The following is a 13,488-nucleotide window of genomic DNA, read 5'->3' on the forward strand; positions in this document are numbered from 1 at the left end:
AGATCTATTGTGGCCCAAAGCAATTTATATGCCGATCAATTCATCGCCGCAAATTTGACCCTTGCCAGAGAATTTGCAAGGAAACATATCACTGTTTCTGAATTTAAAACATTTCTGAGCCTATCCCTCATCATGGGCATTACTAAAAAGAGTGAGTATGACCCAATTCGTCATATGCCCGTGTTCTCTGCTGCTATGGTCAGGACTAGATATGAGCAAATCCTGTGGTTCATGCACTTCAGTGACAATGAACTCTGTCGTCCTCGGGGTGACCCTGAATATGAATGGCTCCACAAAATTCGGTCCCTCGTAAATCACTTCAACCAGAAGTTTGCAGCCTTGTATACGCCCTAACAAGCTGTCTGTGTTAATGAGTCCCTGATTACATTTTCTGGCCGCCTTGCTTTCAAAAAGTTTCTCCCTATCAAGCATGCCAGATATGAGGTCAAGATGTATAAGCTCTGTGACACGGCAACAGGCTATATATGTATTTTCTGGATTTACGAGGGAAAAGATAGCAATGTGCCCAGACTACATGGGGAGCAGTGGCAAGATTGTTTGGGACTTGGTATCACCCTTATTCGAAAAGGGGTACCAATTATACATGGACAATTATTACACAAGCGTGCCACTTTTTAGTCACCTTTTTTATTTTGGAATTGGCGCATGTGGCACTGGGCGACCGAATCGCCGGGGCTTCCCCCAATGGCTTATAGATTCCCGACTTACACAGGGGGAAACAGCCTGCTTGAAGTGTAATAAATTGCTTGCAGTGAAGCAGAGGGACACACAGGATATTTTCGGTCTGTCCTCCATTCACACAGATATGCAGGTCCATATTGCAACTGTGACTGGTGTTGTTGAGAAGCCCCTCTGTGTCCATGAATACAACCTTAACATGGGAGGGGTGGACTTCAACGACCAGATGATGGTGCCATACTTAATTGCCTGTAAGGCCAGATGTTAGTACAAAAAAAGTGTCTGTATACTTATTCCAATTGGCTCTGCTGAACACTTATGTGCTATACAAAGTGTCAGGAAGAAGTGGAGCCTTCCTAAAATTCCAGGAAGAGATCATCACAGCCCTTCTGTATCCAGAAGGTACTGTGGCCCAAATTCACAATCCAGATGCAGTGAGCCGGCTGCAAAGGAGGCATTTTCCAGATGTCCTTCCTGGTACCCCTACCCAATGAGCACCCCAAAGAAGATGTTGTGGATATAGGCGTGGCACCCGCTATTTTTGTCCCTCCTGTCCTAGCCAACCTGGTCTCTGCATCAGGGACTGTTTCCATCCCTACCACACACCAGTAGACTATTAGTAGAGGGTAAAGCACCGCACAGTCTAGGGCACACTTTCACACAGGGTCTCGGAAGATGTTAGATGGTTTTCGCATTTTGAGAGACCCTAGCCTGGAACAGTTTTTTTGCAGTTATAAAAAAAGTGTAAAAAAAAAGGTTACAAAAATAATTTTATATTAAAAAAAAATAAAAATAAAAAAGCCAAAGATAGTTGTCGTTTTGAGTTCATTCTCTGTTCTTACTGTACTTTTCTACTCTTTCTACTTTTACTGTATTTTATAATATACTGTTATACTGTAATGTTTTATTGTTACTGTTTTTTATTGTTAACCATAGTTTGCTTTGCAAATACCACCATTCTACTGTACTGTATGCTATTATAATGTAATGTTTTATTGTTACTGTATTTTCATTGTTAACCATAGTTTTCTTTGCAGATACCACCATTCTACTGTTTTACTGCACTGTGTACTATTATATTGTAATGTTTTATTGTTACTGTGTTTTATTGTTATTTGCTTTGCAGGTACGCCCATCAGCTGCAGCACTGATTTGTTTATTCTGACAGCATTAGCTTTTGCTCTCAGCATATACATAAATCAATGACTGCAGTGCTGTAGGAAGTGATTTCACCACCACAGTTAAAAAAAGAGCATGTATGGTGAAATATAGGGGATGGGGAGGACACAGAGGGCAGATCTCCCCTATGCTTCACCATATATTTTTTAACACTTTTCTTGGCAGAGATTTCTTCATCCACATCGATCGTTGCGAATGGAGGACTCTGCTATGTTTTTTTTTTTCCTTCAGCCCATGGGCTGAGCGAAAATAAAAAAAGAACGTTGCATGTATGCCCTACATTAGAAGTGGGCGGATGCTGGGAGGTCTAATGGTGGGCATACCACACACTTTCTGGTATCGTTTTTTACAGCCAGCGGTCGGCTTTCATGAAAAAGCAATCATAGCAGATAATTAGCCACTAGACTGCTTTTACAAGCAATGGGAGGGGACTCCCCCCCCCACCGCCTTCCACGGTTTTCCCAGGCTCTTCTGTACCACCGCGTAACCCGAGACTGCAGTCGGTGGTTCCATCAGCTAACCATAAAGATGATTGGAGACCAGAGTGGCTCCAATCATCTCTATGGCCTAAGATACCAGAAGCTACGAGCATTACATGACTTTGGTTTTGCCAGATATAAACAGCGCCATTGGGAAATTGGGAAAGCATCTTATCACACCAATGTTGGTGTGGTCTCAAGTTTCGGGAAAATTACATTTTTTTTTTTTTTTACACAAAGTTGTCACTAAATTATATATTACTCACACATGCCATTGGTATATGTGGAATGACACCCCAAAAAAAACAGTCTGTTGCTTCTCCTGAGTACAGGGATACCACATGTGTGTGACTTTTTGGGAGCCCAACTGTGTACTGGACCCCGAAAACCAATCACCGCCTTCAGGTTTCCTAAAGGTGTAAATTGCTTATTTTTCTTTCTCACTACCTATCACAATTTCAGGGGCCCTGAAATGTCAAGATAGCACAAACCCCTCCAAACTACCCCATTTTGGAAAGTAAACACTCTATTTGCTGAGAGGCATGTTGAGTCCATGGAATATTTTATATTTTGCCACAAGTTTTGGGAAAGTGAAATAAACAATTTACAGTATCTCAAAAAAGTGAGTACACCCCTCACATTTTTGTAAATATTTTATTATATCTTTTCATGTAACAACACTGAAGAAATGACACTTTGCTACAATGTAAAGTAGTGTGTGTACAGCTTGTATAACAGTGTACATTTCCTGTCCCCTCAAAATAACTCAACACACCCATTAATGTCTAAACTGCTGGCAACAAAAGTGAATACACTCCTAAGTAAAAATGTCCAATTTGAGCCCAAAGTGTCAATATTTTGTGTTGCCACCATTATTTTCCTGCACTGCCTTAACCCTCTTTGGCATGAAAGTCACCAGAGCTTCTTCCACAGCTCCGTGGCGACATCATGGAGCTGAGGGATGTTAGAGACCTTGCTCTCCTCCACCTTCTATTTGAAGATGCCCCGCAGATACTTAATAGGGTTTAAGTCTGGAGACATACTTGGCCAGTCCATCACCTTTACCTTCAGCTTCTTTAGCAGTGGACATCCTGGAGGTGTGTTTGAGGTCGTTATCATGTTGGAATACTGCCCTGCGGCCCAGTCTCTGATGGGAGGGGATCATGCTTGGCTTTAGTATGTCACAGTACATGTTGGCATTCATGGTTCCCGTAATGAACTGTAGCTCCCCAGTGCCGGCTGCACTCATGCAGCCCCAGACCATGACACTTCAACCACCATGCTTGACTGTAGGCAAGACACACTTGTCTTTGTACTCCTCACCTGGTTGCCGCCACTTACGCTTGACACCTTCTGAACCAAATAAGTTTATCTTGGTCTCATCAGACCACAGGACATGGTTCCAGTAATCCATGTCCTTAGTCTGCTTGTCTTCAGCAAACTGTTTGCGGGTTTTCTTGTGTATTATCTTTAGAAGAGGCTTCCTTCTGGCATGACAGTCATGCAGACCAATTTGATGCAGTGTGCTGTGTATGGTCTGAGCACTGACAGGCTGACCCCCCACCCCTTCAACCTTTGCAGCAATACTGGCAGCACTCATATGTCTATTCCCCAAAGACAGCCTCTGGATATGACGCTGAGCATGTGCACTCAACTTCTTTGGTCGACCAAGGCGAGGCCTGTTCTGTTAAACTGCTGTATGGTCTTGGTCGCTGAGCTGCAGCTCAGTTTCAGGGTCTTGACAATCTTCTTATAGCCTAGGTTATCTTTATATAGAGCGACAATTCTTTTTTTCCGATCTTCAGAGAGTTCTTTGCCATGAGGTGCCATGTTGAACTTCCAGTGACCAGTATGAGAGAGTGAGAGCAATAACACCAACTTTAACACACCTGCTCCCCATTTACACCTGAGACCTTGTAAAACTAACGAGTCACATGACACCGGGGAGGAAAAATGGCCAATTTGGCCCAATTTGGGCATTTTGTCTTAGGGGTGTACTTTACATTGTAGCAAAGTGTGATTTCTTCAGTGTTGTCAAATGAAAAGATATAATAAAATATTTTCAAAAATTTGAGGGTGTACACACTCTTAGGAGATATTGTATGCCCTTAGAAAGCCTGAAGGCAGTGATTGGTTTTCAGGGTCCTGTATGTGACTAGACTGCCAAATAGTCTTACACATAGGGTATCCCCATACTCAGGAGAAGCAGCAGAATGTATTTTGGGGTGTTTTTTCAGATATACCCATGGCATGTGTGGGCAAAATAAAATATTCCATGGGCTCAACATGCCTCTCAGCAAATAACTTAGGGTGTCTACTTTCCAAAAAGTGGTCATTTGGGGGGGGGGGGGGGGTTGTGCTATCTTGGCATTTCATGGCCTCCGAAACTGTAATAGGTAGTGAGGAGTGAAATCAACAATCTACGCCCTTAGAAAGCCTAAAGGCAGTGATTGGTTTCGGGGTCCTGTACGCGGCTAGACTGCCAACAAGTCTCACACATTGGGTATCCCATACTCAGGAGAAGCAGCAGAATCTATTTTGGGTTGTAATTCCACATATATCCATGGCATACGTGAGCAATATATCATTTCAATTACAACTTTGTGTAAAAAAAATTATTATTATTTTTTTTTTTCAAACACCTGTGACAAATAAATTAAATATTCAATGGGCTCAACATGCCTTTTAGGAAATTCCTTGGGGTGTCTACTTTCCAAAAAGGGGAATTTGGGGGGTTTTGTACTGCAAATTTTAGCATTTGTACATTTTAGCATTTCAGGAAATGAGATAGGCAGTCAGAAAGTAAAAGCTGCGTAAATTTCAGTATATACACCATAGTTTGTAGACGCTATAACTTTTGCGCAAACCAATAAATATACGCCTATTGAGGCAACCCCCCCCCCCAATAAAGCATGATATAATTTGCCCCAGCTGGGGGAAAAATAAATTGTTCCTGATCCCCCTAGACGCATTTGGATATTCCCTTGATTAACTTTATATATAAATGTTAGTATCAATTTATATTATGTGCATTTAGGAAACAATCCAGGCCTTTTTAAAACAATATACAGAGCTGGCCAGAACCAGGTCATGAGGTAGTCTATTCCACATTTTCACAGCTCTTACTGTGAAGAAGCCTTTTCGTATTTGGAGGTTAAGCAATTTGAGTTGCCTTAAGCAACCCATTATTATATAATACCTTTTTTTAAAAACATGTTGCATGCAGTTTTCAAATAAATGCCCTACTGATATAGCCACATTGCCTCTACCAGGTGCTGCTTACAATTCTATCAAATTCATTGATCTATAAGGATTGGCCAAAGGACTATTTACAAGACATACGGAGCCATGTTGAGAAGCTGAAGAGTAAAATACTGAACTTGCAAGGTCTCATTTCAGGAAGAACATTCTTAACGTTGCCTGCAGTTCCAGAAAATGAAGGAATAAATATGTGAGTTACAGGAATTTCAGATTTTTTTTGCTTTGTAACTATATATGTCTACAATAGTCTGGGTTGTATTCTACTATTCTGTGCTCCAGGATTGCGCTGCTGCCAGGGGCTGACTGGCAATTTTCAGCCCAGGGAGCAAGTACAAACCAGAGGCCCATGGTGCAGCGACTCGGCCCTCCTCCCACTCTCCCTCTTCCTGGCCTTCTCCTGACCCCCATTCCAGGCTGAAGCTCCACTCCAGGTACTCTCTGCTCACTGACCAAACTCAGGGCTGTCTGGGGGAGGAGAGTCTTTAGTGGGGCATGAAACCGGCCTCTGCTCAGACTTAGTTTACACCATTAATGCTGGGGGGGGGGGGGGGGGGGCTGCGCTCTGTCCTTGTATTCATCCTGCACTCAGTAGGTTAGCGGTGGGAAATTGTTACTTCTCTTCACCAGGAATCCTTTAGGCATGTCTGTGGCAGAAGCGGTGCAACCTTTTTACATGGAAGGACTGGACCCCCCTGCCTGCTGCCAAGTAATATTGGTGCATGATACTGAGGACAGTAAAGTACAAAATGAAGACAACGTTTTTTGAGTAGCCTGACACCCTACTGTGAGCCTCACTTATGAAAAGATTAAAGAAAAATTATCTCAGTCTATGCTGCACCACAGCAAGATCGTTCTTTGTAGTATGCTATCATATTTCCACTGTATGATTTGTAAAAAACGGCTAATACCATAGGTTCAAGGGACATGCTGTAGCCTTAGTCAGGCCACTTTAGCATTCCCCGGTCTATAGATTTCATGGTTATCTACCAACTGTAATTACAACAAAGGCAATGAGCTGAACTCTTTTATAGATGTAGGCAGAGGCCAGATCAGTTTGCTGGCCTAGTGAGTGTCATACATCTGCCTGCATTTAATTCTATCACCTCTCTCGTTCTATCCCCTATCCTTTTTTTCCTTTTACTACAAAGAAGTCTCTGGTTGTTTGTTCTTTATGCAGAGTGGCCACCTGCCTGGTACAAATAGGATTTGTTGCCAATTTCATTAACAGGAAAGAGATCATAAGGCCAGTATTTTTCCTAGAAAGGTGGCAACCAGGGCCGGCGCCTCTAAAGGCAAGGTAGTCGCCAGTCTAGAGCACACATAAGTAGGGGGTGCTGGAGGTTCCTCCTCGGCTGTGCGAGTTAGGGACAGAGTTAGGGACAGCCTAAGAAGAAAAGGGAACTTCCTGTCGCTGGATACAGCACAGTGGAGGCTTACCTGGCTGCTGGAGGAAGGATTTTACTTATCCCCTTTCTCCAGCTGCAGGACTGGATCTCCTCTGTCTACTCTGCCAGGCTCTTGTAGTGGTGGCGGGATGGGGATGCAGACAGCTTTGGAGTTCCTGCCCGCCTGAACCCCTTGCCACCTGTCCTCTTGCCCGCCTGTCTGCCTGCCCGCCCACCCACCTAGCCGCCAGCCTGTCTCCCAGCTCATTTGGTCGCCCGCCTGTCTTCCTGCCTGCCCACCCGCCCATCTGTCTGTTTTCCTGCCTGCCCACCAACCCATTTTTCCACCCGCCTGTCTGCCTGCCTGCCCGCCTGTCTGGCCACCCACCGGCATTTGGAGAGAGATGTTAGCTGACCAGGAGCAAGTGTGTGAGGTGAGGTAAGCTAAGCTGTACTTAATTGCCAGAGCACCAGGGGAATGTAACTGCAGCAGGCTGGAAGTAAGGAAGGGGTTAACATTGCTGTGTCCACCAATGCAGGTGGGGGATGGGGGGAGTCAGTGGCAGTGAAAGTTACCCCCCCCCCCATTCCCCACCTTGCGCTGTCCTCATGGCAGTGCTATTTTAACCTACCTCCCCCTTCTGCATTTGTGGTAATGTCAGTATTATTAACCCCCTCCACCCACATTGGTGGTCATGGGAGGGGTTAAATTTTAATGCCAGTGACCACCAATGTAGGGGAGGGGTTTACCTCCTGGCTGGTACAAGTAGGATTTGTTGCCTATTTCATTAACAGGAAAGAGATCATAAGGCTAGTATTTCTCCTTAAAAGGTAGCAACCAGGGCCGGCGCTATCTATAGGCAAGGTAGGCCCTGGCCTAGAAAGCACATCAGTAGGGGGAGCCGGAGGTTCCTTCTCGGCTGTGTGACTTAGGGACAGCCTATGAAGGAAAGGGGACTTCCTGCAGGCTTAAATGGCTGCTGGAGGGAGGATTTTGCTCCTCCCCTTTCTCCAGCTGCGGGACTGGATCTCCTCTGGCTATTCTGCCAGGCTTTTGTTGTGTGGGTGGGATGGGGAAATGCGGATAGCTTTGGAGATAGCCTGCCTGAACCCCTTGCCACCTGTCCACTCGCCTGCTCACATGTCTGAACCTTCTGCTGCCCGCTCGCCAGCCCGACTGTGCTGTCGCCTGCCTGTCTGCCTGCCTGCCCGCCTGACTGCCTGCCCGCACGCCCTTCTGGCCACCTGCCTGTCTGTCTGACTGCCCACCCGCCAGGGCTGCTGATAGAAATCACGGGGCCCTGCACAGACTACTTGACAAGGCCCCTTCCAAGAAAAAAATAAAGCTGTAGCGCGGTGTCAATCATATAGGAAGCAAGAGAAAAGAACCATTGGGTAGGGGCGTGGTTCGTCAATGGCTCCGTGAGAGGCCAAGCAGTGAGGAGCTCTGCGTGGTGGAGGAGAGCGCCGTGCAGTGAGTGAGTCGGCTCTCCCCCCCTCCCCCGCTAGGTGCAGAGCGGGGCCCGAGGCTCACGGAGGACGGTAATGGGGAAATCCAGGCTCGGGGAGCCATAAAGCAGTGGTGGTGGCAAGGAAACAGGCGGTCATATGCTGAAAGTGCGGGACCCTGCCTCAGAGTGAGAGAGGTACAGCATAGGGTGAAAGACCGTGCGGGTCGGTGTGAGGCTGAAGGGCTGAGGAGGAGGAGAGCCGGGGTTGAGTGCCAGCTGGGACAGTAGATGCGGAGGTCGCTCGTCTCCCCCGTATATATGACTCAAGCAGCCAGCCCGGAGCCGAAGCAAGCCCTAGAGAGAAGGACAGACATTACATCTTATTTTCTGAGACACACAGTGGCATCACAAAGTACTGGTGGGATCAAGGCATCACAGAAACGCCAAACAAACTCAGGAATGTCAGTTCAGCAGAAAGGGCTCAAAGCTACAAACACTCAATCTACTGGGGTCTCTTCTGGTGGGAAGAAGCCTTTAGTAATGGATATATCGCAGGAACAAAGGAACGAAGAGCCCAAAGAGTCCCTGACTATGCCGCAACAGCCCCAAATGCCATCAACAGCGGAGTGGGGTGAGTTTGTAAAGCTGATCCTGACGAAACAGGATATCCAAGATATGGCTGCAGCAATCGTGAGTGACATTAAAATGGAAATATGTGGTTTAAAACAAAAAGTTGATCAAATTGAAGGCAGATTGGTGAATACAGAGTCAGTACAATGTGATTTTGAAGTCAGAATCTCTGAATTAGAAAGTTCACGAGCACAGCTGCAAAAACAAGTCACCTGGTTGCGGCTGCAGCAGGATGATGGTGAGAACCGCAGCCGGAGGAATAATATTCGACTGCGGGGCTTGCCGGAATCCGTAAAGGGCCCAGAGCTCAGAACCACGGTAGTGGGTATTTTGAATGGTCTGTTGGAGAGACCCCAAATGGAAAAAATGGAAATTGACAGAGTGCACAGGGTTAAAGTGCCCCGAAGGACGGGAACAGATCTAATCCCAGATGTCTTGATTAGGATTCACCTGTTTTCACTTAAAGAAGACATAATGAGACATGCATGGGCAAAAGGGCAGATCGAGTATGAAGGTTCTCAGTTGAAATTGTTGCCAGATCTTTCACGGGGGACCCTAAAGATGAGAGCCGCAATTAAACTCCTCCTAGAGGTCATAAGAAAAGTGGGAGCAACCTATTTTTGGGGACACCCCTTCCATTTGAAAGTGGTGAAAGACAGAGAAACGTTCTTATTGAAATGGCCAGACCAGCTTCCCGCGCTCTTTACATTTTTGGGGTGTGCCCCAATCCATGTGAGTGACTGGTTAGATGTCCTAGGAAACTCCGTGAACTACCACATGAATTGAACCACACAACATGGGTGAAATTTGGAGTAGATAGGTGTGGGAGCAAAACAGAGGCTCAGGACAAGGAGACAATAATATAACGAACCTAAAAGTGTTGCATACAGGTTTCTGGCCTATTCCATGGTCTTTTTCTGTTTTTTTTCTTCCCGATTTTTCCCATGCCTTGTTTAGTTTTTGGGGTTCTCCCTATCTCCTCCTCTCCCTCTTTTTTTGGGAGGGGGGAACGTTAAAATGTGTGGAGGTCCCTGGTATCCCCACACCCGCCCCAAACATTTGCTGTGTTGAGAAATGGGCGTTTTTCTGTATTTTTTCTGTGTTATTTTTTAAATGTCCTTACCATCTGAGTCACCCTCGTATGGGATGGGGGGGGGTTACTCTTTGTGTGATGTGTTTTATTTTATCATGTTTTTCTTATGGGGGAACTGTGGTGTGTGTTTTTGGATTTTTTGCTTCACAGGAAAATTAGATACTATATATTTGTATCCGTAGAGATCAACTATAATTTCACAAGGGGGTTTTTTTTTTTTCTTTTTTTTCTTTTCTTTTTATGCTTGTGTTCGTGCCCCTGCCAGCCACTGAGGGCCGGGGCACGATCTTAAGGGTCACGAGGGAAAGGGGCACTGAGGTAGAGGTAACTCGAGAGTGTTCCCTCACTTTGTGCGGGACACGCTTAAAACACAAAAAAGAAGATATGTGAGACCGAATAATACCGAATTTAAATCACTATTAGGGTGTATACAGAGGGTATAGTGACTCAGGGAATAGCTATGGTTAACAGCAACTAGAAGTGAGTAAGAGAGATCTTCCCAGGACCTAGCTCAAGTCCGAAGGGTTAAGATGGAGTAGAGGGGAGGGTAAATGTTTTGTAGAAGGGGGGGTGAGTGGGCCCCGGGGCCCTCAGGAGGGGAATTGGGGGGGAGGGGGAGGGGAACCCATAGAGGGATAGGAGTAGAAGGTACAAGCAGGGGATCTGACTATGTAGCAATCAAGTCCCCTTCATCTGCGACCTGGCTCGAGGTAGTGTGACTCCAACCCAGGGGCGCATATGGGCCTCGAGAGAACCGCTCCCCTAGGGGAGAGGGGTGACGTCTTGGCCGTACAGGGCCGCGCCACCTTTTGTAGGAGGAAAGGCTGGGAAAGTCAAACCTAGAGTGTGTTCATTATCATACTTAGGGTTCGTTAGATTGGGAGGTGTAAGAGGGGGTCTCTGGGGCGGGGGAGTAGGACATTGACATTATGTGAAAGGAGGCGATCGCCCACCGAGGCAGAGCTCCTCTAGCTGGACACTTAAAACCTATAATTTTACTGTCCGTCAGTGAGAGGATAGGGACTACATCCTTACACCACGGTAGGGGTGAGAGGGAGTAGAGCCCATTTTCTTAGCTCCAATTTTTGGAGCTTAGCCTTTTCTTTTTTTTTTTATCTTCTCTTGTTCTTGAAGGAGAGTGTCCAGGTACAGTGGCTTGCTCGCGGGGTTTTGGGAACCACGGCCCCCTCAGGTAGTAGCCTGGTTGCGCTGGTTTAGATAACCATTAGAGGGGGGTAGGGGTAGTGGGTAATAAATAGTATATACATACTTGTGTGGGTGAAGGGGGGTTTCTTTTCTTTTCTTGCTAAAAATTTTTTTTTTTTTCTGTGTCCTGCTTTTTCTTGCCTTGCATAGCTTGTGTGGCCGTGGGGGGCGGGGGACCGTCCACAATGGTGGCTGGAGGTGGAGCGACCCGGGGGGGACAGCAGGTTGTAAGATCACGACCTATAATGTGAGGGGACTATCAACCCCACAGAAGCGTAGGAGACTTATGGGGGATCTAAAACGAGATGCTACACAAATAGCTTTCATCCAGGAGACCTACTTCCGCAAAGATGCAGTACCAAAATTGTACAATAAAGACTTCCCATGGGTTTACCACGCTACATCCCCTATTGCCAAATCAAAGGGTGTGAGCATCTTAATATCAAGTGCTGTGAAGTGGACCCTAAAAGAGGAATTGGCTGACCCAATGGGTAGGTTCGTGTTGGTGAAGGGGTGGATAGGACGGGTCGAGGTAGCCCTCGTAAATGTCTATTTTCCCAACTATGAGCATGTAATGTTTTTACAGAAAATGATTCCGGTTTTCTTGGAATTCCGGGAAGGGCACTTAGTGATGGGAGGTGACTTTAACTATGCCCCAGAACCTCTGTTAGATACCTCCAAAAGAAGCTCATATATGTCATTTGCTAAATTACGAAGGCTGCAAAAAGAGATCTCCCTCCTGGGCCTCATCGATCCATGGAGGTTGATGCACCCGGGAGAGAGAAATTACACTTTCTATTCTCCAATCCACAAGGCATATAGTAGGATAGACAGAATTCTGGTTACCCAGGCAGACCTGCCGTTAGTGACAGACTCAGATATCGGAGATTTTTCAATCTCTGACCATTTCCCGGTGTATGTGAGTATAGAATAGGAATCAAAAAACTGTAGTCCAAGATCATGGCGTTTAAATGAGGCCTTATTACAATCCCCGGAAGCGGAGGGGAAGATAGATGAGGCGTTACACAACTACTTTATAGAAAATACATCGGAGTCGCTCTCACCTTCCACGGTCTGGGAAGCGCATAAGTGCGTGATAAGAGGGGTACTGATACAGTTTGGTGCACAGTGTAAAAGAGAGCGGGAGGCAAAAATTAAAGAATATCTAACTAAAATTGAACAGCTGAGTAGGCAGCATAAGAGAACACTTGCGGAAGCTCACTTGATCCCTCTCATGCGGGTAAGAGAGGAATTGAATCAGGTACTTTTTCAAAAGACAGTACGAAATATGTTATGGTTGAAAAGACACCTGTATGAATATGCAAATAAACCAGGGGCGATGCTGGCACGAGTATTGAGGGGCCCAAAAAGACGAACTCAAATTTTACGTCTTAGAAATACAAAATGTGGGGAGGTTCACACTTCAGCTGACATAGCAGAAGAGTTCTGCTCTTTCTATCGGTCACTATATAACCTACCGGAAATGGGGAGTAAGAAAAGTCCAGAAAAGGGGAAGCAGATAGAGGAGTATTTACGAGACTCGGGCATGCGTACTCTTTCAGAAGACCAAGTATTGACATTGGAAGGCGAGATATCGGGGGAAGAGCTGGCCGCTGCGATCTCACAGACCAAGGCACATAAGGCACCTGGCCCAGATGGCTTTACTTTAAGTTACTACAAGAAATTTGGGGAGCGTTTAAAGAACCCCCTACTATCACATTTCAATGAAGTGGGAAGAAGAGCGGCATTCCCGTTGGATTCTCTACGGGCGCATATTACTTTATTACTTAAAGAAGAGAAGGACCCCCTGTGTTGTGGTAGCTATCGCCCGATATCTTTGATAAATGTAGACACGAAACTATACGCAAGAATATTAGCAAATCGGCTCTTACCATATATGGCAGACCTGGTCCATTTTGACCAAGTGGGCTTTATTCCTACCCGGGAGGCCCGGGATAATACAATTCGAGCCATAGATCTAATACATCTGGCACGTACATCACGGAAGAAGATGGTTCTTTTCGCAGCAGATGCGGAAAAGGCCTTTGACAGGGTGGCGTGGGATTTTATCCGGGCCACCCTGTCATATATAGGCCTGGGACCGC

The 13,488-nt window shown here is 45.9% G+C and overlaps 1 protein-coding gene across 1 annotated transcript in view; it reads left to right on the top strand.

Moving 5' to 3' along the window:
- LOC309558730 (dynein axonemal heavy chain 11-like) overlaps nucleotides 1–13,488 on the top strand; it is a gene marked incomplete at both ends in the record, with an annotated part of 1,130,439 nt that overhangs the window by 18,028 nt on the left and 1,098,923 nt on the right. Inside the window, one exon of the mRNA XM_082261779.1 lies at nucleotides 5,630–5,808. Coding sequence (XP_082117905.1) covers nucleotides 5,630–5,808 — 179 coding nt within the window. The remainder of the gene's footprint in view (nucleotides 1–5,629; nucleotides 5,809–13,488) is intronic.

The sequence above is a fragment of the Pelophylax lessonae genome, assembly GCF_965119305.1.
Source record: "Pelophylax lessonae genome assembly, chromosome: 6".
NCBI lineage: Eukaryota > Metazoa > Chordata > Amphibia > Anura > Ranidae > Pelophylax > Pelophylax lessonae.